Genomic DNA, 27,471 nt, shown 5'->3' with positions numbered 1-27,471 from the left:
TCCACCTGCGACTGTTCATCCACGGGCTCCTGTTCATCCAGCCTCCACCGCGCGCTACTCCACTGGCTCCTGTTCAACCAGCTCTCTCCACGGGCTCCTGTTCAACCACCCCTCCACAGGGCTACTGTTCATCCTACCCTCCACCGTCTACTGTTCATCCTGCCCTCCACGGGGTGGTCCTGTTCATCCAGCCCTCCACGGGGTCCTGTTCATCCAGCCCCAACCGGCTCGATCGATCGGGGTCCTGTTCATCCAAAGGCAACACCACGGGGTCCTGTTCATCCACCCCCACCGGAAACTGTTCATCCAAACCCCCCCCCCCCCCCCCCCCCCGCAACGCTCACTGTTCATCCAGAGGCAGCATCGATCGGCTTCAGTTAGTAGCAGTAGCGAAGGAATCGCTCGATCGGGTTCAGTTAACAGCCATCGATCGATCGATCGGGTTCAGTAACGCGTAGCCTGCAGTGCAATCGCTCGGGTTCAGTTAGAGCCCAACGCCTCGCTCGGGTTCAGTTAGAGCCAACGCCTCGCACACACGCGCATACGTGTACGAGAGAAGCGCGCATCGCTCGGCCCCCGACCTCCCACCGTAACCGGGAACTCTCCGAAATTTTCCTCGCCCTCGCTTCTACCATGGTTTTTTCCGTCATGGACGGCCCAAAGAATGTCATGCAGCTGCGTCTCCGGCCCGCCCAGGACGAAAAGCCCATTTTCTGTCATGATTTTTTGTCATAGAAGTAGGAGCCCACCACATCTATGATGATACCAGGTTTTGTCACAATTATCGTCATAGAAGTGTCATATGTATGACAGGAAAAAAATTCGTTCGGCCCAAAATGTCACGGATGTGTCTTTTTTTGTAGTGAGTAGTAGATGCAGGCAGGAGTCGGTCTACTTGTCTTGGACGTGATGCCTATATACATGATCATACCTAGATATTCTCATAACTATGCTCAATTCTGTCAATTGCTCAACAGTAATTTGTTTACCCGGCATGAATACTTATGCTCTCGAGAGAAGCCACTGGTGAAACCTATGGCCCCCGGGTCTATCTTCATCATATTAAATCTTCCAATACTTAGTTATTTTCATTGCTTTTATTTTACTTTGCATCTTTATCATAAAAATACCAAAAATATTATCTTATCATATCTATCAGATCTCACTCTCGTAAGTGACCGTGTAGGGATTGACAACCCCTTATCACGTTGGTTGCGAGGATTTATTTGTTTTGTGTAGGTGCGAGGCACTCGCGCGTAGCCTCCTACTGGATTGATACCTTGGTTCTCAAAAACTGAGGGAAATACTGATATGTCTCCAACGTATCTATAATTTTTGATTGCTCCATGCTATATTATCTACTGTTTTGGACATTATTGGGCTTTATTATCCACTTTTATATTATTTTTGGGACTAACCTATTAACCGGAGGCCCAGCCCAGAATTGTTGTTTTTTGCATGTTTTAGGGTTTCGAAGAAAAGGAATATCAAACGGAGTCCAAACGGAATGAAACCTTCGGGAACGTGATTTTCTCATCGAATACAACTCAGGAGACTTGGACCCTATGTCAAGACACGTAACAGGAGGCCACGAGGTAGGGGGGCACGCCCTACCCTACCAGGCGCGCCCCCACCCTCGTGGGCCCCCTGTTGCTCCACCGACGTACTTCTTCCTCCTATATATACCCACGTACCCCCAAACAATCAGATACGGAGCCAAAACCCTAATTCCACCGCCGTAACTTTCTGTATCCACAAGATCCCATCTTGGAGCCTGTTTCGGAGCTCCGCCGGAGGGGCATCGATCATGGAGGGCTTATACATCAACACCATAGCCCCTCCTCCGAAGTGTGAGTAGTTTACATCAGACCTACGGGTCCATAGTTATTAGCTAGATGGCTTCTTCTCTCTTTTTGGATCTCAATACAATGTTCTCCCCCTCTCTTGTGGAGAACTATTCGATGTAATCTTCTTTTTGCGGTGTGTTTGTTGAGACCGATGAATTGTGGGTTTATGATCAAGTCTATCTATGAACAATATTTGAATCTTCTCTGAATTCTTTTATGTATGATTGGTTATCTTTGCAAGTCTCTCCGAATTATCAGTTCGGTTTGGCCTTCTAGATTGATCTTTCTTGCAATGGGAGAAGTGCTTAGCTTTGGATTCAATCTTGCGGTGTCCTTTCCCAGTGACAGTAGGGGCAGCAAGGCACATATTGTATTGTTGCCATCGAGGATAACAAGATGGGGTTTTCATCATATTGCATGAGTTTATCCCTCTACATCATGTCATCTTGCTTAAGGCGTTACTCTGTTTTTAACTTAATACTCTAGATGCATGTTGGGTTCAATCTTGCAATGGAAGAAGTGCTTGGGTTCAATCTTGCGGTGTCCTTTCCCGGTGACAGTCAGGGCAACAAGGCATGTATTGTATTGTTGCCATCGAGGATAACAAGATGGGGTTTTCTTCATATTGCATGAGTCTATCCCTCTACATCATGTCATCTTGCTTAAGGCGTTACTCTGTTTTTAACTTAACTAGTTGACCCGTTGCGCCAAATGACGCAGAGACCCGCTAAAGCCATGTTGTCGATGAAAATAGTTTTATTTTGCAAGAACCTATTCGATATTGGTAGTAGAAAGCTCATTTTTTAAATCATGATATATTAGAAATATGGTTATTACGCTGCGAAATCCGAGTTTGAAAAAAAAGTATAACATGTACAGACGAGCTAAGGAAGCATTGTTTTAGCTGAAAATATGGTTATCATGGACCCGTTGCGCATGCCAAGTCACGCTAAATCTATGTGCATAATGAAACAAATATCCATGGTTTAATTTCCTTTAATAAAAAACATAATGAATTGTTGTCTACAATAAGATGTATATACACATTTTAATTTGATGGCACAGACCCATTTGAAATCATGCATGCAAATAGCGCAGAGACCCACTAACACTCTCAAAAAAAGACCCACTAACACTCATGCTTTGAAAAAAAACACGTATCAATAGACTTGTTCATGGGCAGGCATGTATGTCAACTTAAACGCCCGTGTGTACATCTATTTATTTATTTTTGTACAGGGAGAAGAGTTGGTAAATGTAGGCAAGTATAGGTTGATACTTCTGGCCTTTTTCAGTTGTTTTCGTCATCAGCAGTGGAGGAAATATCAATTACTCTTTGGGAGCTTTGCCTTTTCCATTCTCTAATGCACCTGCATCTTGGTTGATTGTCTGAATGTTCAGAATTTATGCTTGAGCTCGCTTGACGGATGGATGGTAAATTAAAAGACAGGGCGCAAGCTGTTTTAAGTTAGGTGAACATTGCACACCGCCACAAGTTTGGTCACTGATGGTAACAGGTATTTAGACATTTAAAACCTCTTAGCAGAACTGATGTCACTGAAACAACTTGAAAACTATTCGAGACAGCCAAAAGTTTTGCAAAATTGGACACTTTCCAACCAAAGAAGCGTCATTTCAGCACAGGTTCTGAAGACTACATGTAACAGGCAGTTTTCCATCCTGCATTAGCAAGTAGAAGAAAATGTCAAGGGCTGAAAAAAAGTAGTTGGGGTATTTAACTATGAATCTGAATCGGAGAAGAGAGTCTGACTGCCATACAAAACTTCCTTCTCTAAGACACAATGCAAGTGGAAAATCAGTTCAATACAGGAAAACTGATTTGTTAAGATCATGTAGCTCGATGAAGGGCTCTGATATGTTAACATTAAGCTGCTTGCTTGAATTTAGCGACACCACAGTACTGGGAGATACATCCAGTGCATGATCAAAACATTTTCGAAGTATATTTAACTGAAAACATGAGGACTATAAAAGGCTCCCACATAACCTACACACATATAAATTGCCATTCCTTTACCATGAAAAACATGATACATCGGACAGCAAGGAAGCATAACTTTACCTTGTCGATGTTTTTGTAATTTATCAGAAAGTCAACGAAAGTAGAAACTTCAATCTCAACACCCATTTGACTAAATTGCAGTGACAAGTTTTTCACCAAGGTCTCTATAACAGGTCCATGACTGCTCCACTATCAAGAAAACATTACCAAAAGAATGAGCCAAATGTTGAAGCTGAAAAGTAGTTATCCAACGAATTAGATAAAAGATCTTGATAAATATACATGTCAATAATTATTTTTGGTCGAAAGTTGCATAATCTAAATTAGCCGTTGTGGAATCCTTCAGAACTAATCGGCTGACATAAAAGCGGTGAAATCAATAACACAACAGAACAATAGTTAAATGCTTAATTTTAGTTAAAGGCATAGACCTGAAAAGTAGTTATCCAACCAATTAGATAAAAGACCTTGATTTCAGTATACCTGCAATCAAACCTTTCATTAACAATCGCTTGTTGGTCTGCACCATATGAACCCAAAGTGAGTTTTCCCTTTTACTTTTGTTTTTTCATGGAAATGTGTAACAGAGAGAGGGTCTGAAAACAGAGATAGCTCGCATGCATCTATGCATGTAAGGATGATTAGAGATAATTATTAGTTTTTTAATTGTTAGGCGTCTATATATAAGGCACATCTACTTCATATTCGTAATCCCTAATCTGAAAGCTCTCACTACTTAATTACTCTCATGAAACCGTATTAGACACACGACACTCATCATTAGTAATGACCGAAGAAAAGAGGCATGAGAGTGTTTCAATAACCTGAATGATTGCTTAAACCAGAAAAGCAATTCCAACAGAAAGGCACGATCCTCTTCATTTTTCGATGAACTGAAGGGCAAAAAGAAGAAGTAACCAACAGAAACCTTAGCCTGTGAAATAAACGCCTTCCCCTTAAGTTCATATGAAAGAAATGCTAGATTAAATCTTCTCAAATTAATCTTTCATGGCACTGATTTTATGCTTCAGTAATTAGGATATGCCGAACCCACACAACATATAGGTGCGATCATGACTAACTTTATATACCTATATATGACTACTCTACTACTCCAAAAATTAACATTGTTGTACTTATTGAAGTATAAGATTCTGCAAATTGCTCGAGCTAAATAATCCAGATAGGTGAAGTATGGGTGAGACAATGGATCAAAACACCAGTACATCACATCTATATAGGAACTTCTGTCTAAACAAATTCTTACTAATGGGTCTCATTATCAGGAAACTCATGATTCCCAATAACAGACCACAATGTCAATTTCTGTAGTAACATAATACAGGACGTACCTTCAAATGTTGATTTTAGTCGCTTTCTTTCAGATTTTCCTGCATTGACCAGCTTATCCCTGAAAGTAAAGTTGAATATCATATTAGCAAATTAAAGATTGGAGCATCAAATTAGCAGCTATATATTGCAAGCATGCATTTTTAACTGTAAAAGAGCTAATAAAGTGTTTACTTCAAGAAAATACAGCAGGCCAAGCAAAAAATGTATATCTAAATGGTGAACAAAAAACTGAAATACCAATCCTAATTAGGGCGTGCAGGACCAAATAATTAATATGACACTCTGGGAAGAAACCTTCAAAACTACCAGCGATTGTGTTCACATGGTACAATTCATTCCTCCCATCATCACATGAAAAAGTACTCCCATAGCCTCACATATGTACTCGGGATGCTGCAAGAAGCAACAAACAACCAAAAAAAGATAAATTTGCATATGTAATACAAAAACATTGAACCATAAACTACTTTGCAATTATACTGAGCCATAAAGTTGTCACCAGCATAAAACACTTATGGAAAAGAAGATAGAACGACCCAGGATGGATTCAATGGGAATTTGCAATTTAACAAGGATGAATTGCACATGAGCTTTGGTTGTACGAAAGAGATAAAACTTCGCACAGATTAATGACCGTGTACAATAGTGAATATAAATTCTAATATTTCTCAGTATAAGAAAAATCTAGAGAGGTAATTACGGCAACAGACACATCCAATCTTTGCTCAATGAAAACTGAGGAAGAATTCTATAACTATCCTACTCCTTACTGATCATTGCATCATAGCAATATTTGTCTTGTACAGAACTAAATTTCGACAAGCATGTAACCACCCAATTATTATCCGAACTGCCACAGTCAATATCCATTGCATCCACACTGATCTCGTGGGAGAGTGTAGACCCCCCACACATAAAACTGGGAAAGTAAAACCGAGGATAAAGTAAGAGCAGAGTCATGATCAGAGTATTGAGGAATAAGTAGACATAAGTGTTGTTTTTTATAACAAAAGAGTAAATAGAGACAAGCAGCTGTATTTCTCTGGAAGAACAAAACAAGCCTCTCCAATTGACAAAGAGGGGGGAGAGCTTAGGTACAAGGAACAGGAGAAGGTCATCTTGGATGGATGACAATGAGAAACGTGACAAAGTTTATGTTTTTGTGAAATTTGTTCTGAACCTGCTATACACATAAAAACCCGAAACTGGGAATAAAAATATTTTGTACACACCCAATGGAAAGCACCCAGAAAATTGGTTTACATTAGACATTTCTGAAAAAGAGAAAAACTGATCTTCAATTCAGTGTTTTGTTAATCTCACTCTGCCAAGCATCAATGCTATTTAAACTCCCACCGTTTTCATGAAACTAATAAAACAAAACCATCCTTTGGACATGCTTATTGAATTTACAGTCAAAGAGAGCCTATTAGGCCAATAACCCGTATAATGTGATTTCTTAGGCCAATAAATAACATCACAACACCACTTTCCACATGATTACCATCTTCTCAAATTATTTGCTCCTGTTGAGTTAAAAAACTCACTACGGAGCAAATGGTCGAGCTCGCCGTAGGAAGGAACACACCAAAACATGCCAAGAAAAGTGCATTGGTAAAAACAAAACAAAAATAAAATATATGAACAATCAGGAGGGGGTTAATGCTTTGGGAGTTGAGAGAGTTGATAGGAGGGACAACCGAAGAAGCATACCAAGAAGAAATTAGCATCTGCTTGTCCAAGATGATGTGCTCATCTTGATGCCTCGGTAGATGATCATCATCATGAATCCACTGTGAAGGTCCTCGATTCTTATATGCATTCAGTTTCTGCAAGTTCAAAAGGCACACTATATAATCACTAAACAGAGGCACTAACCTGATACTGAATTTATAGAATAAAAGTGCAAAGCCTTTGTTGAGTCCTCTGCAATCTCACACAGTTGATCCAACTAATGTGTGCATGATTCAATCTATTTCAGAAATTAGGATTTCTATTTTCTATGTGATCCACATAGAACATGAGGACTCACCAAAGCTTAGCTGCTGTATCAGCCCCAGAACATTCACTAATGCAGTTAAATATCTACATAAATATAAAGAACATGAACATACAATTTCATGGTTCAGTATATGAACAAAAAGACCCACGTCCAGAGAGAGAAAGAGAGGAGCTAAAAGCAAACCATGAACCACCTCCAGCTCCCTGCTACGTTTCGTGCTCGACCCACTACTCGCGTGCACCAATGGCCTCATCCATGAGACAAATTGGGGAAAGAGAAAGAGAGGGGGGAGGAGCTAGAGGCAAACCTGAACCACCTCAACCTTCTTGCTCCTGCTGCTTCGGCCATCAAGCCTCCCTCCACGGCCGACCCTGACCTTCGCCGCTGCACCAACTCCGCTGCTTTCCTCATCAAGGTCGAGCTCTCCTACGCGTCGTCATTGTTGGCTGGATTGGCCACGGGTTTCCTCTTGTACGGAGGGGCTCTGTACTGGCTGAACTGCTCCGGGGCCTCGCGGTGCGTGTCTCCGCCAGCGTGCTCGGGTTGGAGCATGTGAGAACGGAGGAGGAGGAGCTCGCGGCGGCCAGGGAGGGGCTCGTACCAGGGAGAGGGAGGAGGACGGATGAAGGAAGGGAGCGGCTAAGGGTTCGTGGGGGTGGCGGCTAGGGTTCGTGGGGTGGCGGCTGAGACGAGCGAGGGAGGAGGGAGGGGTGCGGGCGTGCGGGCGGATTGGGGCCAATGGGCTTTCCAGGAGGCACGACCAATCAGACCTTCATGCGGACGAACCCAGCCAACATATAGCGACCCCACCAACGAAGCGGCCCACTGGTCATACATGCGTGAAAGAAATAACCAGGTGAAACAGGAAGTGAATATCTAATGGATGAGGAGAGTCGAGGTGGGATTTTCACCGCGATCTGACGGCCGACAAAGCTCCAGTCGGGGAGCCTTGTGAAGGTGAGTTGGCTAGCCTCTTTATAGTTTTAAATACTCTTTATAGTTTTAAATACTCTAGATGCATGTTGGATAGCGGTCGATGAGTGGAGTAATAGTAGTAGATGCAGGCAGGAGTCGGTTTACTTGTCTCGGACGTGATGCCTATATACATGATCATACCTAGATATTCTCATAACTATGCTCAATTCTGTCAATTGCTCAACAGAAATTTGTTCACCCATCGTAGAATACTTATGCTCTCGAGAGAAGCCACTAGTGAAACCTATGGCCCCCGGGTCTATCTTTATCATATCAATCTCCTACTACTTAGTTATTTACTTTGCCATTTACTTCGCATTTATTTTACTTTGCATCTTTATCATAAAAATATCAAAAATATTATCTTATCATATCTATCAGATCTCACTCTCGTAAGTGGCCCTATAGGGATTGACAACCCCTATTTGCGTTGGTTGCGAGGATTTATTTGTTTTGTGCAGGTGCGAGGGACTCGCGCGTAGTCTCCTACTGGGTTGATACCTTGGTTCTCAAAAACTGAGGGAAATACTTACGCTACTTTACTACATCATCTTTTCCTCTTCGGGGAAAACCAACGCAGTGCTAAAAGAGGTAGCAAGAAGGATTTCGGATGCCGTTGCCGGGGAGGTCTTCGCAAAAGTCAACATACCAAGTACCCATCACATACCCTTATCTCCCGCATTACATTATTTTCCATTTGCCTCTCGTTTTCCTCTCCCCCACTTCACCCTTGTCGTTTTATTCGCCCTTCTTCTATTTGTCTTTTTGTTTGCTTTTATGTCTTACTTGGCTCGTTTGCTCGTTTGGTTGGAATAGTTGTTTATTTATTACTAAACAGAGAATCTAAGATCTATGGATCCTCATCCGCTTGCTAATCTATTTAAGAGATCCAATTATGATGAACCAATTGCTAGTGAGTTTTGTGCACTAGATTATCTTTCTGAAGCTTTGCTTGAAATTCGTGAATCTGAAAATTGTGATGAAGTACTTTATGGAGTGATTCACGATGAATCCTTGAATGAAAAAGCATGATTGCAATGATGTTATTATAAATTCTCTTAATGTTAATTGTGCTAATAATATGCAAAACCCTAAGCCTGGGGATGCTACTTTTGCTATGTCCTCTACTTGTTGCAATGATCATGATTGGGGTGATTCTTCTTTTGATCTTGAAAATTTATTGAAGCCCCATGATGAATATGAGATTGATAATAATGTTTGAAATATTGAAAGTGGGTTTGGAAGAGGGTCAACTTTAGATCCCACATATTTGGATATTGCTCAATCTTATGAAGTTTTTGATAAAAATGGGTTTGAAGAGGTCATGACTTTAGTTAATATTAATCCCACTATTTTGGAAGAGTGTCAACTTTGCATGCATGTGGATCGTGTTGAAAATATTTTATGTGGTAGCTATTTTGTTGAATTTGCTTATGATCCCACGTGCAATTATTATGAGAGAGGAAAATATGGTGGTAAAAAATTTCATGTTACTAAATTACCTCTCATTATGTTGAGATTGCTATTGTTTCTTTCCGCTTCCTTGCATATGCTAGTTTTTGCTTGCCTTGATAATTTGTTTGCCTATAATATGCCTATGCATAGGAAGTATGCTAGACTTAGATGTGTTTGTCATGTGTTTTATGATGCTCTCTTTGTGCTTCAATTCGTGTCTTTCATGCGAGCATCATTAAAATTATCAATGCCTAGCTATAAGGCTTTAAAGAAAAACGCTTGTTGGAAGACAACCCAATATTTCTCCTTGCTGTTATTAATAAATAATTTATCTAGCCTCTGTTTTGGTTGTGTTTTTTGTGTTTAATTAGTGTTTGTGCCAAGTAGAACCGTTGGGAAGACTTGGGGAAAGTCTTGTTGAACTTGCTGTAAAAAAACAAAAACTTTAGCGCTCACGAGAACTACTGCCATTTTTATTTGGAATGTGATATTTATTTAATTATTTTTATAGATGATTAATAGATAAATTCCTCACGTCCAGCAATTTATTTTAGAATTTTTGGGGTTCCAGATCTTGCGCTAGCTACAGATTACTACAGACTGTTTTGTTTTTGACAGATTCTGTTTTTCGTGTGTTGTTTGCTTATTTTGATGAATCTATAGCTAGTAAAATAGTTCATAAACCATAGAGAAGTTGGAATACAGTAGGTATAACACCCATATAAATAAATAATGAGTTCATTACAGTACCTTGAAGTGATCTTTTGTTTTCTTTCGCTAACGGAGCTCACGAGATTTTCTACTTTAAGTTTTGTGTTGTGAAGTTTTCAAATTTTGGGTAAAGATTTTATGAATTATGGAACAAGGAGTGGCAAGAGCCTAAGATTGGGGATGCCCATGGCACCCCCAAGATAATCTAATGACACCTAAAAGCCAAAGCTTGGGGATGCCCTGGAAGGCATCCCCTCTTTCGTCTACTTCTATCGGTAACTTTACTTGGAGCTATATTTTTATTTACCACATGATATGTGTTTTGCTCGGAGCGTCTTTCATTATTTGAGTCTTTGCTTGTTAGTTTACCACAATCATCCTTGTTGTACACACCTTTTGAGAGAGCCATACATGATTTGGAATTTGTTAGAATACTCTATGTGCTTCGCTTATATCTTTTGAGTTATATAATTTTGCTCTAGTGCTTCACTTATATCTTTTAGAGCACGGTGGTGGATTTATTTTATAGAAACTATTGATCTCTCATGCTTCACTTAGATTATTTTGAGAGTCTTAATAGCATGATAATTTGCTTAAAATCCTAATATGCTTGGTATGCAAGATTAATAATAAAACTCTCTTATGAGTGTGTTGAATACTATGAGAAGTTTGATACTTGATAATTGTTTTGAGAAATGGAGATGGTGATATTAAAGTCATGCTAGTTGAGTAGTTGTGAATTTGATAAATACTTGTGTTGAAGCTTGTGATTCTCGTAGCATGCACGTATGGTGAAGCGTTATGTGATGAAGTCGGAGCATGATTTATTTATTGATTGTCTTCCTTATGAGTGGCGGTCGGGGACGAGCGATGGTCTTTTCCTACCAATCTATCCCCCTAGGAGCATGCGCATAATACTTTGCTTTGATAACTTGTAGATTTTTGCAATAAGTATGTGAGTTCTTTACGACTAATGTTGAGTCCATGGATTATACGCACTCTCACCCTTCCACCTTTGCTAGCCTCTCTAATACCGCGCACCTTTTCGCCGGTATCATACACCCACCATATACCTTCCTCAAAACAGCCACCATACCTACCTATTATGACATTTCCGTAGCCATTCCGAGATATATTGCCATGCAACTTTCCACCGTTCCGTTTATGACACACTCCATCATTGTCATATTGCTTAGCATGATCATGTAGTTGACATAGTATTTGTGGCAAAGCCACCGTTCATAATTCTTCCATACATGTCATTCATGCATCATTGCATATCCCGGTACACCGCCGGAGGCATTCATATAGAGTCATATTTTGTTCTAGGCATCGAGTTGTAATTGTTGAGTTGTAAGAAAAATAAAAGTGTGATGATCATCATTATTAGAGCATTGTCCCAAGTGAGGAAAGGATGATGGAGACTATGATTCCCCCACAGGTCGGGATGAGACTCTCGACGAAAATAAATAAAAGAGGCCAAAGAAGCCCAAATAAAAAAAGAGAAAGAAAAGAGGCCATAAAAAAAGAGAAAATGCCCAAATAAAAAAATAAAAAAATGAGAGAAAAAGAGAGAAGGGACAATGTTACTATCCTTTTACCACACTTGTGCTTCAAAGTAGCACCATGATCTTCATAGTAGAGAGTCTCTCATGTTATCACTTTCATATACTAGTGGGAATTTTCATTATAGAACTTGGCTTGTATATTCCAATGATGGGCTTCCTCAAATTGCCCTAGGTCTTCATGAGCAAGCAAGTTGGATGCACACCCACTTAGTTTCTTTTTGAGCTTTCATATACTTATAGCTCTAGTGCATCCGTTGCATGGCAATCCCTACTCACTCACATTGATATCTATTGATGGGCATCTCCATAGCCCGTTGATACGCCTAGTTGATGTGAAACTATCTTCTTCCTTTTTGTCTTCTCCACAACCACCACTCTATTCCACCTATAGTGCTATATCCATGGCTCACGCTCATGTATTGCATGAAAATTGCAAAGGTTTTGAGAATGTCAAAAGTATGAAACAATTGCTTGGCTTGTCATCGGGGTTGTGCATGATTTAAATATTTTGTGTGGTGAAGATAGAGCATAGTCAGACTATATGATTTTGCAGGGATAACTTTCTTTAGCCATGTTATTTTGAGAAGACATAATTGCTTTGTTAGTATGCTTGAAGTATTATCATTTTTATGTCAATATGAACTTTTGTCTTGAATCTTTCGGATCTGAATATTCATACCACAATTAAGAAGAATTACATTGAAAATATGCCAAGTAGCATTCCATATCAAAAATTCTCTTTTATCATTTACCTACTCGAGGACGAGCAGGAATTAAGCTTGGGGATGCTTGATACGTCTCCAACGTATCTATAATTTTTGATTGCTCCATGCTATATTATCTACTGTTTTGGAAATTGTTGGGCTTTATTATCCACTTTTATATTATTTTTGGGACTAACCTATTAACCGGAGGCCCAGCCCAGAATTGCTGTTTTTTTGCCTGTTTTAGGGTTTCAAAGAAAAGGAATATCAAACGGAGTCCAAACGGAATGAAACCTTCGGGAACGTGATTTTCTCATCGAACACAACTCAGGAGACTTGGACCCTACGTCAAGGCACGTAACAGGAGGCCACAAGGTAGGGGGCGCGCTGTACCCTACCAGACGCGCCCCCACCCTCGTGGGCCCCCTGTTGCTCCACCGACGTACTTCTTCCTCCTATATATACCCACGTACCCCCAAACGATCAGATACGGAGCCAAAAACCCTAATTCCACTGCTGTAACTTTCTGTATCCACGAGATCCCATCTTGGGGCCTGTTCCGGAGTTCCGCCGGAGGGGGCATCGATCACGGAGGGCTTCTACATCAACACCATAGCCTCTCCGATGAACTGTGAGTAGTTTACTTCAGACCTACGGGTCCATAGTTAGTAGCTATATGGCTTCTTCTCTCTTTTTGATCTCAATACAATGTTCTCCCCCTCTCTTGTGGAGATCTATTCGATGTAATCTTCTTTTTGCGGTGTGTTTGTTGAGACTGATGAATAGTGGGTTTATGATCAAGTCTATCTATGAATAATATTTGAATCTTCTCTGAATTATTTTATGTATGATTGGTTATCTTTGCAAGTCTCTTCGAATTATCAGTTTGGTTTGGCCTACTATATTGATCTTTCTTGCAATGGGAGAAGTGCTTAGCTTCGGGTTCAATCTTGCGGTGTCCTTTCCCGGTGACAGTAAGGGCAGCAAGGCACGTATTGTATTGTTGCCATCGAGGATAACAAGATGGGGTTTTCTTCATATTGCATGAGTCTATCCCTCTACATCATGTCATCTTGCTTAAGGCGTTACTCTGTTTTTAACTTAATACTCTAGATGCATGCTGGATAGCGGTCAATGAGTGGAGTAATAGTAGTAGATGGAGGCAGGAGTCGGTCTACTTGTCTCGGACGTGATGCCTATATACATGATCATACCTAGATATTATCATAACTATGCTCAATTCTGTCAATTGCTCAAAAGTAATTTGTTCACCCACCGTAGAATACTTATGCTCTCGAGAGAAGCTACTAGTGAAACCTATGGCCCCGGGTCTATCTTTATCATATCAATCTCCTAATACTTAGTTATTTACTTTGCCTTTATTTTACTTTGCATCTTTATCATAAAAATACAAAAATATTATCTTATTATATCTATCAGATCTCACTCTCGTAAGTGCCCCTATAGGGATTGACAACCCCTATTTGCGTTGGTTGCGAGGATTTATTTGTTTTGTGCAGGTGCGAGGGACTCGCGCGTAGCCTCCTACTGGATTGATACCTTGGTTCTCAAAAACTAAGGGAAATACTTACGCTACTTTGCTGCATCACCCCTTCCTCTTCGGGGAAAACCAACATAGTGCTAAAAGAGGTAGCAAATACTTACGCTACTTTGCTGCACCAGCCTTTCCTCTTCAAGGGAAAACCAACACAAATGCTCAAGAGGTAGCAGACGTCATCGAGCTGAATGTGTAGAACTCGGAGGAGTCGTACGTTCGGTGCTTGATCGGTCGGATCTAGAAGAAGTTCGACTACATCAACCGCGTTGTCAAACGCTTCTGCTTTCGGTCTATAAGGGTACGTGGACACACTCTCCCCCTCTCATTGCTATGCATCTCCTAGATAGATCTTGCGTGAGCGTAGGAATTTTTTTGAAATTGCATGCTACGTTTCCCAATAGGAGCCTCCACTACAAATCCGCTTCTCCCTCGTCCTCTTGAAGAAAATCGATGATGCGTGCAGCGGGTAGGGTTTGTAGGAGCACTACGGCGTGCGGGGCCACGGTTGTCGGTGTCAAAACCGGCCGATCTCGGGTAGGGGGTCCTGAACTGTGCGTCTGAGTATCGAAGGTAATAGGAGGCAGGGGACACGATGTTTACCTGTAACGCCCTCGATGCGGCTATATCTCCCACGTGTTGTAGCACGACTTAGAGGCATAAACGCATTGAAAGCAATGTCGCAAGTGAGGTAATCTTCACACAACCCATGTAATGCATAAGGGAAAGAGATATATAGTTGGCTTACAATCGCCACTTCACACAATTACATGAATAAAGCATTACATCATCCAGATACAATCAAGGTCCGACTAGGGAACCAAAATAAAAGAAGACTACCCCAAAAGCTACACAGATCCCCGATCGTCCCAACTGGGCTCCACTACTGATCGACTGAAACGAAACAACACAAAGGACAAGATCTTCAACGAGCTCCTCCTGAGCTCATCTGCGTCACCTGTATGATAACATCGACACCTGCAAACTGGTTTTGGAAGTATCTGTGAGTCACGGGGACTCAGCAATCTCACACCCTCGCGATCAAGACTATTTAAGCTTATGGGTAAGATAAAAGGTATGAGGTGGAGCTGCAGCAAGCGACTAGCATATATGGTGGCTAACATACGCAAATGAGAGCGAGAAGAGAGGGCAAAGCACGTTTGAGAAATCTATGATCAAGAAGTGATCCTAGAATAACCTACGTCAAGCATTACTCCAACACCGTGTTCACTTCCCGGACTCCACCGAGAAGAGACCATCACGGCTACACACGCGGTTGATGTATTTTAATTAAGGTCAACTTCCGGTTTTCTACAACCGGACATTAACAAATTCCCATCTGCCCATAACCGCGGGCATGACTTTCGAAAGTTCAAATCCCTGCAGGGGTGTCCCAACTTAGCCCATCACAAGCTCTCACGGTCAACGAAGGATATTCCTTCTCCCAAGACAATCCGATCAGGCTCGGCATCCCGGTTACAAGACATCCTCTACAATGGTAAAACAAGTCCAGCAAAGCCGCCCGAATGTGCCGACAAAGATGACCCTTGGGCAGGCCTACCCAAGGGAAAGAAAAGGCTAGGTGGCAAATGGTAAAACCAATGTTGGGCCTTGCTGGAGGAGTTTTATTCAAGGCGAACTGTCAAGGGGTTCCCATTATAACCCAATCATGTAAGGAGCGCAAAATCCGGGAACATAACACCGATATGACGGAAACTAGGGCGGCAAGAGTGGAACAAAACACCAGGCATAAGGTCGAGGCTTCAACCCTTTACCAAGTATATAGATGCATTAATTAAGTAAGAGATATTTTGATATCCCAACCAAATATCCATGTTCCAACAAGGAACAAACTCCAATCTTCACCTGCAACTAACAACGCTATAAGAGGGGCTGAGCAAAGCGGTAAGATAGCCAAACAATGGTTTGCTAGGACAAGGTGGGTTAGAGGCTTGGTTTAACAATATGGGAGGCATGATAAGCAAGTGGTAGGTATCGCAGCATAGGCATAGCAAAAGAGCGAGCATCTAGCAAGCAAAGATAGAAGTGATTTCGAGGGTATGGTCATCTTGTCTGAAATCCCGCAAGGAAGAAGAACGAGTCCATGAAGAAGATAAACGAACGTAGTCAAACGGGTCCTCACAAACGCGATGTTATCAGAACCAACCCGAAGAAGCAACACCGGAAAGAAGCACACAACATAGTAAACAACCAACACATGAACATGGCATGATATGCGGGATGCGGTATGCGGTGCATATGCATGATTTGGAAAGGAATGATTGAACCTGGCCTCAACTTGTAAATCCAAGAGTGCCACTGGAAAGTTGAGGTGATTTCGGTCGAAATCGATATAAAGACCACCGGAATCGGATGCACGGTTTGGAAATGGCAAGCAAAACAAATATGGCACCGGTCTGCGATAAACAGCAAGTGACCCTATAAATGCATCAAGATAATTAAGCTACTGCACTCAAACATGGCAACAAAATACATGGAAGGGATCCACTCATGATTCTTGAAAAAAGATGAACACCGAGCTATGGCTAATTCACTCATTAATAGGTTCAAACAAGCATGGCAAAAATGCAAAAGATAACAGGTTTCAGACTTAGAGAAATAACAACATGACATGAATTTATCATCAGGAAGCAATGTTTAGAGCATGAAAACTACATGCTACAGGAACATATCATGGCAAAGCAAGGCATGGCATGAAGCTACTCTAAGCATATAACAAAAGTCCCTTAGTGACCATGAGCCAAAAGGGATCAGAAAGTACAATTGCAAGCATGTGAACATAGCAAAAACATAAACAGATTCAGACTTAGTGAAAAACTGGAGCATGGCAAAACAGTTAACGAGTAGGCATGTTTACGAGCTCGATGCACTCACTACAGAGCCTGACATGATAATCTAAGCATACACCCGTCAAGAAGACATGGCATAGAAGCTATACATGGCAAGAACAACCACATAGCATGCACGGATCAATAGCAACCTCCTCGGCATAATCGCTAAACATGTTAACAATCTGCCAGGAACATTTTATAGCAAAAGTAGAGCTCGATTGACTCAAGCTAGGGTGCTCCATAATTGCAAACAAAGACATGGATGGATAGAGCACAACAATATTAACAAAACATCCTTACTGATCATCCTCAAAAGAGGCATGAATCACTAGGAAACAACATGAACATATGGCATAAAAATAATGACAGGGCAAGGACTTAGTGAAATTCTAAGTCCCTGAAATCAGCATCATCGAGTAAGCTACTTTGCATGCTTGTGCTAGTCACCACAAAGATCACAAAAATACATGGCATACACCCCTGTAAAGATAACATGGCATTCTACAAAACACATGTAGAGCTCACGATCATAGCATGCACACATTAATCATGGCAAAAATGACAAAAGGCCATTTGTTGAAACAGATCTGACATAATCATCACATAGCCCTCTTCCAATAGCATTTAAGGCATCAAGATGAGATCAAATTAAAATGATGCAATGAGATGAAATAATGCACTCGTCGAGACGAACATTTTGATATGCTACACGCACGAATCGAAGCAACGGGTGATGAGTTATGATGCGATGAACAAGGGCAAAAAATAACACTGGGAAAAGACTTAGAAGAAAATGGACCTTCGCGGAAAGTCAACGCGAGCGGCGGATCTCGCGGGAATGTCGCCGGAGACGATGGAGATGACGGCAGAGGTCGAGGGAGAGGTCGGGGAAGCCGGGGAAGGACGGATCCGGGGCGCCCTCGGCCGGGTCTCGCCGGATCCGGGCCGGAGAGGCACGCCAACAAACTGGAGAGGCGGCGGTGCGGTGAGGTCGCGGGCGCGCCGAAGAGGTCACGGGCGGAGCTGGGCAGCACGGGTGGCTCGCTGGAGAGGCATGGCGGCGAGGCGGGAGGTGGCAGCGCTCGCGGTGGCGCGAATGGAGGCGGCGGCGGCGCGGCACGTGGTGGTGTGGCGGCAGCGGAGAGGAGCTCCGGCAAGCGAGGCGCAGAGACGGGCAGCGGGGCAGGCGCGGGCAGCTCGGGCCCGTGCGCGGCGCGGGCAGCTCGGGCCCGTGCGCGGCGCGGGCGGGCCGGCCACGGGCCGCGGCGGGCTTCGGCGGGCGCGGTGATGTGGGGCTCGCCCCCAGGCGACGTGGCGGCTCCGGATAGGCTGCGGGCGGTGGCGGCGATGACATGGCAGCCCACGATTGGCCGGGGCGACGTGGAGGGGAGCGGCGGACATGTCTGGCGCGGCGCAGATGCGTTCGGACGCGCGGAAGAGGAGTGGATCTAGGTTTATCCGCAAAAAATGGAGGGGGTGCACATATATATAGGTACAGAGAGCTAGGAGAGTCCAAACGAGGTGCGGTTTTCGGCCACGCGATCATGATCGAACGACCGAGATGATGGAGATGTCTTAGGTGGGTTTTGGGCCAGTTTGGAAGGGTGTTGGGATGCAACACACACGAGGCCTTTTCGGTCCCTCGGTTAACCGTTGGAGTATCAAACGAAGTCCAACTGGTACGAAACTTGACAGGCGGTCTACCGGTAGTAAACAAAGGCCGCATGGCAAGTCTCGGTCCAATCCGAAAACGTTTAATACCCGCACATGAAAAGAGGTAGAAAGGGGCACCGGATGACATAGGAGCGCCGGATTGCAAAACGGACAACGGGGAAAATGCTCGGATGCATGAGACGAACATGTATGAAAATGAAATGCACATGATGACATGATATGAGATGCATGACACGCAAGCAATGACAAGGCAACAACGGCGAATAACTGGAGGACACCTGGCACATCGGTCTCGGGGTGTTACAACACTCCACCACTACGAGAGGATCTCGTCCCAAGATCTAGAATGGCACCGGAGGGAAAAACGGAAGAGAAAGAGAAGAGGTAAAACTAAGTTGCTCCTTTGACAAAGAGTGAACCCAAAGAACCTTGAATAGGTTAAGCCATTTCGAGAAAAGAATACAACGGAGATAAATGAAGTTGAAAGCACTCCGATAGCAAAGAGGAACAAGGAAGAACAACTTCGAGCAGCACTCCGGTTGAAAAGAAAAGGAATTGAATAAGAACTTGAGCAAAAGGGCACAACACTCCGGTTCAATGGACAGGCATGAAAAGAACATGATCTTTGACAAAACGAGATGACGGGTGAAAAGAACAACATCGCAATGCCTCCGGAACGAAATAATAGAAGATAAATAATTGAGACAAAAGAATGTAGAAGAGAATGCCAACTTCTGCTACAAAAGAGCTTGAAAAGGCATCTTTAGGGGAAGGGTTGAACGGAGTTGTTGGAAAAACAACAACATAAAGGATAAACTTGATATGGACTTATAGAAGACATCTCAAAATTATGAGGTGACAACTTGTCACTCACGGAAAAGATTTTATTGGATTGATAAGAACAAGTAGACGAGAAAACTTATCTCACCGGGAGGATAACCGAAGAACTTGGGTTAATTATAAGCACCATAATAGCAACAATCCTTAGGGAAAGCTTTAGGTGAAATATAACCCAAGATAACTCCAACGAAGAGGTTGATGGATTTAAAATACCCCATTCTTAACAACCTATGAATCATGAAACATGAACTCAAATAATCAAGAATGACATAATACCACCTCCAAAGATATGGAAAGAAAGAATTGCACTCCGGATTGCAAGATGAAAGAAACTTGAGCTCCTCTAAAAATAATCTCGATGAACACTTCGAAAAAGGAATTAAATCATTGGTGAACCATCATGTAAAACCTCCATGAAGAACTCCGGTAACAAAAGGATGATCAAACGGAAGGAAAGAGAAGTTGAAAACACAAGGTGACGCCTTGCGATGATTTAGATGAATCTTCATGACGATATAATGCGGAAAAAGCTTGGAACTCCGAAAAAGAAAGATGAAACAAATGAAACCGAGAATTTGATGAGCCTCCAGAATAAGGAATTGAATTTGCTTGATGAAACAAGAATCAGAATTACATTATTCTTATCCTTCACCAATTAAATTGATGATAAGCAACGGATTTGGCATACTACTTATTCTCGTAGAGAGGATTAAGAGAGATATAGCGCAAACTTGAGAAGGTCTTCTGCGAACCACCGGTAGGATTGAAAAGAACGAATGAATTAATATGACAACCATGGAAAAGAATCTTGAATGAACCACCGTAAGAATTGAAATGGAGGTAGCAAAGCACAATTCACCAGAAAGAATTAGAAGATGAGACGAAGATACTTGAGTGAATTTAGATCCATGAGAACGAAGAGATCACGAGCTGATTAGAGAAAAACTTGAATGGTGCACTGGTAAGATTTGGAGAACAATAGTTGAAGGCTGAGAATGAATAAATCTTCTGGGATGATGGGCTCCGTGAAATCAAACTGAAAAGACTCCTGAATTGCTCCGGATAGATGAAAAGAATTCTCACAATCAAAACAATTATGAGAGGATGCCTCGAACTAGAACCACGAATCTAGAGAGAGCGGATAAAATATGGAGGTAAAACTCTTCTTCGGTCTTCAAGTGTTGAGAGTGGCGACGAGAAACACCACCATGAATTATTTAGACACTCCGGAAAAATCAAAGGCGAAGAGGTTGAGCCCATGATGAAAATAATTTGAAACAAAATCTTGGAGAAATACATATGACTGATGATGAATCATTCTTACGTCAAACTTCGAAAAGAATTTGGGAGTAACGCCGGAAAAATTAGAAGGGTCAGGTAAGATCCTGGAAAGAGACCTGTGGGTTAGGGCCCACTCAAAATAAACACCGTAGAACGATTTAAAAGAGAGAAAGCACCGGTTGAATTAAATGTCTAGAATGAGATATCAATCTCGAAAGAGCTTGAAAGGATCACGAAAGCAGAGTGGAAACACGAATCTTCGAGATATCTTGAACACTTCGGAACAATAGAATAGCGAGAGGTGAACGATTAAGAATTGCACCGGCATGAGAAAGCATTGAAACAAGGAAAAGATATGATCAACAAAGCTTGACTTGAAACCACCGGAGATGAAAAGAATGAAGAATGATGAACTTGAAGCTCCGTTAGAATCTTCATGATAAATCATCGGATAAGACATTGACGAAAAAGAATGGAAAGACTTCACAACAATAAAAGGATACTTGAATAAGAAATCTGAGTCCTTGAAGAAAAAAGGTGGGAGGGCGGGAAAAACAAAGGCAGCTTGGGACGAATGAAATGAACACCGTTGAGAAGACTTGAGTTGATCTTGCGGATGTTGAAATGATTGGATCCACTTGAGGAGGAGCACGTCGGTTGAAAAGGATTGACATGACAATCTCGATTATCATGAAGGATTAGTATTCTCATCGGAGTATGAGAACACCGGTTCGGAAAGGTATGGAATCAACACTTGACATTGAAGCAACTCGAATACCACAACTCAAAACAAAACAAAGGATTGGCTTGCAGAATAAGCCGAAACAAACATATGATAGAGATTTCGTCCGAAGTTTTCGTGGTGGGGCCTACAAGGGCTCGATCATACAGCACCATAATGTACAAGGCAGTGCACATGACATATGAAGCATCCCCGAGTCGGCATAGCCAAGGACTCTTTAAGACACAACGAGACCACTGTAAAACCAACCGTGGATAGGCGGACCACTAGACATCGAACCCCAATTTCATATCATATATCTGTCGGAAAGATATCCTAAGAGCTACTTGACTTCCCACTTATAAACTCCCGAAACTTTTTGGTTATGCAATCAGGTGTTGGGGATACAGGGGAAGCATAATATCTCACCCAAATCTAATAAATCCTACATCCAGCTGTATCCATCCTTCAACACATAACCAAGAAACCTTCGGAAATCATTTACCTCAACCTTCGAAAAGCATCCGTTATACGAGTTATGGCAATACTCCCGAACTCCCGCCCCAGTACTGGGTGGCGTCGAGGTTATCTCACCAACAACTGCATAAAAGAGATTTTCGATGTCGGCGAACTCAGGTATTCCCGAACTACAACGATAAAATTGTGACGACAACACCTCGGAGCTCAACTCCCCGGGACACTGCCACAACCCCTAAATGTCAGGAGGCACCAAGAACAATGTTCTCGTCACAAAACCATCGGAACGATTCCAAGATACCCGCGTGATCCTAAATTTTTTTTAGTGAAATTTGAGAAGAGAAGAGTCAAAACTCTACATCAGGATGCCTCACCAGAGCGACGAAGGGACTGAGGAGTAAAAAGAATTCCTAAATCTCTGATATATATAATTCCTAAATGACTCAAAACATTTTTCTAGACTCAACAACGCCAATGATTCGATCAAGCAGGGGGCTCCTAAGGTCGGGGAAGGCTCTGATTACCAACTTGTAACGCCCTCGATGCGGCTATATCTCCCATGTGTCGAAGCACGACTTAGAGGCATAACCACATTGATAGCAATGTCGCAAGTGAGGTAATCTTCACACAACCCATGTAATGCATAAGGGAAAAAGATGAACATAGAGCTACGGCTAATTCACTCATTAACAGGTGCAAACAAGCATGGAAAAAATGCAAAAGATAACAGGTTTCAGACTTAGAGAAATAACAACGTGACAGGAATTTATCATCAGGAAGCAATGTTTAGAGCATGAAAACTACATGCTACAGGAACATATCATGGGAAAGCAAGGCATGGCATGAAGCTACTATAAGCATATAACAAAAGTCCCTTAGTGACCATGAGCCAAAAGGGATCATAAAGTACAATTGCAAGCATGTGAACATAGCAAAAACATAAACAGATTCAGACTTAGTGAAAAATTGGAGCATGGCAAAACAATTAATGAGTAGGCATGTTTATGAGCTCGATGCACTCACTACAGAGAATGACATGATAATCTAAGCATACACCCATCAAGAAGACATGGCATAGAAGCTATACATGGCAAGAACAACCACATAGCATGCACGGATCAATAGCAACCTCCTTGGCAAAATCGCTAAACATGTTAACAATCTGCCAGGAACATTTTATAGCAAAAGTAGAGCTCGATTGACTCAAGCTAGGGTGCTCCATAATTGCAAACAAAGACATGGATGGATAGAGCACAACAATATTAACAAAACATCCTTACTGATCATCCTCAAAAGAGGCATGAATCACTAGGAAACAACATGAACATATGGCATAAAAATAATGACAGGGCAAGGACTTAGTGAAATTCTAAGTCCCTGAAATCAGCATCATCGAGTAAGCTACTTTGCATGCTTGTGCTAGTCACCACAAAGATCACAAAAATACATGGCATACACCCCTGTAAGATAACATGGCATTCTACAAAACACATGTAGAGCTCACGATCATAGCATGCACACATTAATCATGGCAAAAATGACAAAAGGCCATTTGCTGAAACAGATCTGACATAATCATCACATAGCCCTATTCCAACAGCATTTCGGGCATCAAGATGAGCTCAAATGAAAATGATGCAATGAGATGAAATAATGTACTCGTCGAGACGAACATTTTGATATGCTACACGCACGAATCGAAGCAACGGATGATGAGTTATGATGCGATGAATAGGGGCAAAAAATAACACTGGGAAAAGACTTAGAAGAAAATGGACCTTCGCGGAAAGTCAACGCGAGCGGCGGATCTCGCCGGAGACGATGGAGATGACGGCAGAGGTCGAGGGAGAGGTCGGGGAAGCCGGGGAAGGACGGATCCGGGGCGCCCTCGGCCGGATCTCGCCGAATCCGGGCCGGAGAGGCACGCTGGTGAACTGTAGAGGTGGCGGCGCAGCGAGGTCGCGGGCGCGCCGGCGAGGTCACAGGCGGAGCTGGGCGGCGCGGGCGGCTCGCTGGAGAGGCATGGCGGCGAGGCGGGAGGTGGCAGCGCTCGCGGTGGCGCGAATGGAGGCGGCGGCGGCGCGACACGTGGTGGTGCGGCGGCGGCGGAGAGGAGCTCCGGCGAGCAAGGCGCAGAGACGGGCGGTGGGGCAGGCGCGGGCAGCTCGGGCCCGTGCGTGGCGCGGGCGGGCCGGCACGGGCCGCGGCGGGCTTCGGCGGGCGCGGCGATGTGGGGCTCGGCCCCAGGCGACATGGCTGCTCCGGATAGGCTGCGGGCGGTGGCGGTGGCGGAGATGACGTGGCAGCCCACAATTGGCCGGGGCAACGTGGAGGGGAGTGGAGGACATGTCCGGCGCGGCGCAGATGCGTCCGGACGCGCGGAAGAGGAGTGGATCTAGGTTTATCCGCGAAAAATGGACGGGGTGCACATATATATATAGGTAGAGGGAGCTAGGAGAGTCCAAACGAGGTGCGGTTTTCGGCCACGCGATCGTGATCGAACGACCGAGATGATGGAGATGTCTTAGGTGGGTTTTGGGCCAGTTTGGAAGGGTGTTGGGATGCAACACACACGAGGCCTTTTCGGTCCCTCGGTTAACCGTTGGAGTATCAAACGAAGTCCAACTGGTACGAAACTTGACAGGCGGTCTATCGGTAGTAAGCCAAGGCTGCATGGCAAGTCTCGGTCCAATCCGAAAATGTTTAATACCCGCACACGAAAAGAGGTAAAAAGGGGCACCGGATGACATAGGAGCGCCGGATTGCAAAGCGGACAACGGGGAAAATGCTCGGATGCATGAGACGAACATGTATGCAAATGAAATGCACATGATGACATGATATGAGATGCATGACACGCAAGCAATGACAATGCAATAACAACGAATAACTGGAGGACACCTGGCACATCGGTCTCGGGGCGTTACATTACCCAGGTTCGGGACCTCTTGATGGAGGTAAAACCCTACGTCATGCTTGATTGACTTTGATGAGTATAGGGGTTACAAGAGTTGATCTACCTCGAGATCGTAATAGCTAAACCCTAGATGTCTAGCATGTATGATTGTGATTGCCTCAATGGACTAAACCCTCCAGTTTATATAGACACCGGAGGGGCCTAGGGTTGTACAGAGTCGGTTTACAGAAAAAGGAATCTTCATATCTGAACGCCAAGCTTGCCTTCCACGCCAAGGAGAGTCCCATCCGGACATGGGGGGAAGCCTTCTATCTTGTTTCTTCATGGCCCACCAGTCCGGCCCATTTCACATAGCCCGGACGCCCGGGGACCCCCTAATCCAGGACTCCCTCAGTAGCCCCTGAACCAGGCTTCAATGACGATGTGCCCGACACGCAGATTGTCTTCGGCATTACAAGGAGGGTTCCTCCTCCAAACACTTCAAAGTAGTTGACCAAAAGAACTATATTCGGCTCTGTATAATAGTTACAACCCTTAACCACAAGGGCAAAATACTTGAAAAAATAGGTTGTGTCTTCTGACAGCTTTTCCAGCGAGGCGTTGTGTTTCGGCCTTATTATTATTTCGAACTGTTTTTAGCCTCCCACTTCGCGTTTCGAGACACATTTTTTATTGACACGTCCTGTCGAAGTAGAGATCGTGTCCCCTTATTGTGGGATTCTCATCAATACGGTTTTGGGTAATCCAACTGTGTCATTCACACGACTTCTGGGGAATAGGCAAGTTTTAAGGCTCGTGAGGGGGACGCTTGATATTCACTGCCTTTATAAGGAGATAAGGATCCACCTTTTTACCCCACGCCTTCTTCCTCCTCAGGCTACAGCGCCTAAGTTCCAAGCTTTCCCCTCGCCGCCAAGTACTCCAATCATGTCCGGATCTGGCTCGCAAGGAAAGTGGATGGCCTCCTCCGTGACGGAGAAGGACATCAAAGAACTCCTGGAAGCGAGGTATTTGACAGTAGAGATTAGGCATAGACTTCCTGCCAAAGAGCAAGTTATCCCCACTCCAGAACCTGGTGAGAGGGTCGTATTCCTCCCTCACTTTCTCCGTGGACTAGGGTTTACCCTACACCACTTTGTTCGAGGTCTCATGTTCTATTATAGGCTAGATTTTCATGATTTGGCCCCAAATTCTTTTCTCCACATCTCGGCGTTTATCGTCATGTGCGAGGCATCCTCCGCGTCCCTCCACACTTCGGCCTATGGCTCAAAATTTTCAATGTGAAGCCGAAGGTGGTCGACGGGCAACACGCAGACTGCGGCGGTGCCATGATAAGCAAACTTCCCAAACTTATCTGGCCAAAAGGGGCCTTTGTGGATACCATCAAGATATGGCAGCAGGAGTGGTTTTACATTACTGAACCCCGCGACACCAAATGGGCAGCCGCCCCTGCGTTCAGATCCGGACCCCCGCTGCAGCTCGCGTCCTGGACCAACAAGGGTCTGGATTGGGGATCCTTCGATGAGGTGCTGACACTGAAGAAGCGCATCAATAATATCATGGAGAAAAACACCAGCCTCACAGATGTGATTCAGGTGATGCTCATCCGTCGGTCTCTTCCCTGCCAACATCGGCCTCTCCGCATGTGGGAGTTCAATCCAGAAGGGCCACGGATCCTAACGTGATTCTTCGGCACGACGCATAAAGCGATCTGGAAACTACTTTCAAGACTCAAAATTCATGGCCGGAGACGTCCAAAGACATCGGCCTCGACTGCAATCATCCAGCCTCCCCAGTAAGTGCTATTTTTCATAACACAGACAATTAACCAAAAGAGGGGGTGGACTCCATTGCCCGTAAACCCAGCAAATCCTCTTTTAATGAAGATGCTGGTCCCGGTGCCCTATTAAGCGCCAGAGAAAAAGGTCGGAAGAAGGGCAAGGAGGTCAAAGATGGCCCCCGCCGCAAAGGTACTCCGGACACGGTGTCCGGAGAGACCAACACTCACTCCTCAGAGGAAGATGAAGAGGAGGAGGAGGAGGCGCAAAACAATCCTTCCCCAAAGGGGGCGAAGATAAAGAGGGCGGCCTCCAAAGACCCCGAGGCGGGGGCATCTAAAAGGGGAAAATTATCCCTCCCAGACGGCTCGGATTCAGATACCGAAACCACCCCAAGTGGCACCCCAGGCTGAAGCCCCTTGCCAACTCGTGAGTATCAGAAGATGCCGCACATAAGTCTGGTTTTGATGGGTATGGTATTGATGTTTTGAATGGTGCAGGCCGGCCCTCAATCTTCCCCAACAATCTTCGGAGGGGAACTCATTGGATCCAAGGATGATGGAGAGCGAGTCACTTTCGCGGGCCTCTCTGCCTCTCGCCCAGGAGGACAGTGAGGTGTTGTCCCAAAGGGCCTCTCTTGGGCACGAAGCGGTATGGGAATCCACCAAAACGGCGCCAGAAGGTGACACTTCGGTCGCCGAAAACATGGGGGTAACAATCACCTTGAGGGCTGGTGGC

The 27,471-nt window shown here is 43.8% G+C and overlaps 1 protein-coding gene across 35 annotated transcripts; it reads right to left on the bottom strand.

Moving 5' to 3' along the window:
• Positions 1-2,968: 2,968 nt before the first annotated feature.
• On the bottom strand, positions 2,969-7,978 carry LOC125508858. Of its 35 annotated transcripts, none has more exons than XR_007283818.1 (8): positions 7,533-7,978; positions 6,937-7,052; positions 5,994-6,142; positions 5,518-5,616; positions 5,223-5,281; positions 4,695-4,763; positions 3,931-4,059; positions 2,969-3,527 (listed from the first exon to the last, which is right to left on the bottom strand). XR_007283818.1 is itself a non-coding variant. In XM_048673654.1 (4 exons), exons 1-4 carry the CDS (start codon positions 4,834-4,836, stop codon positions 3,793-3,795), a joined length of 423 nt encoding a protein of 140 aa, XP_048529611.1. In that variant the 5' UTR covers positions 4,837-5,215; the 3' UTR covers positions 2,969-3,792. The 35 variants fall into 35 exon arrangements, 2 of the variants coding, with proteins under 2 accessions (XP_048529611.1, XP_048529612.1); XR_007283820.1 differs by lacking the exon at positions 5,994-6,142 and adding an exon at positions 4,354-4,390 and having other exon boundaries at positions 3,931-4,102; positions 4,695-4,804; XR_007283821.1 differs by lacking the exon at positions 5,994-6,142 and adding an exon at positions 4,302-4,353 and having other exon boundaries at positions 4,695-4,804.
• Positions 7,979-27,471: the final 19,493 nt, after the last annotated feature.

The sequence above is a fragment of the Triticum urartu genome, chromosome 5, assembly GCF_003073215.2.
Source record: "Triticum urartu cultivar G1812 chromosome 5, Tu2.1, whole genome shotgun sequence".
In the NCBI taxonomy this organism is placed as follows: Eukaryota; Viridiplantae; Streptophyta; class Magnoliopsida; order Poales; family Poaceae; genus Triticum; species Triticum urartu.
The sequence above is the reverse complement of the archived record's forward strand: the minus strand, read 5'-3'. Positions and strand labels throughout refer to the sequence as shown.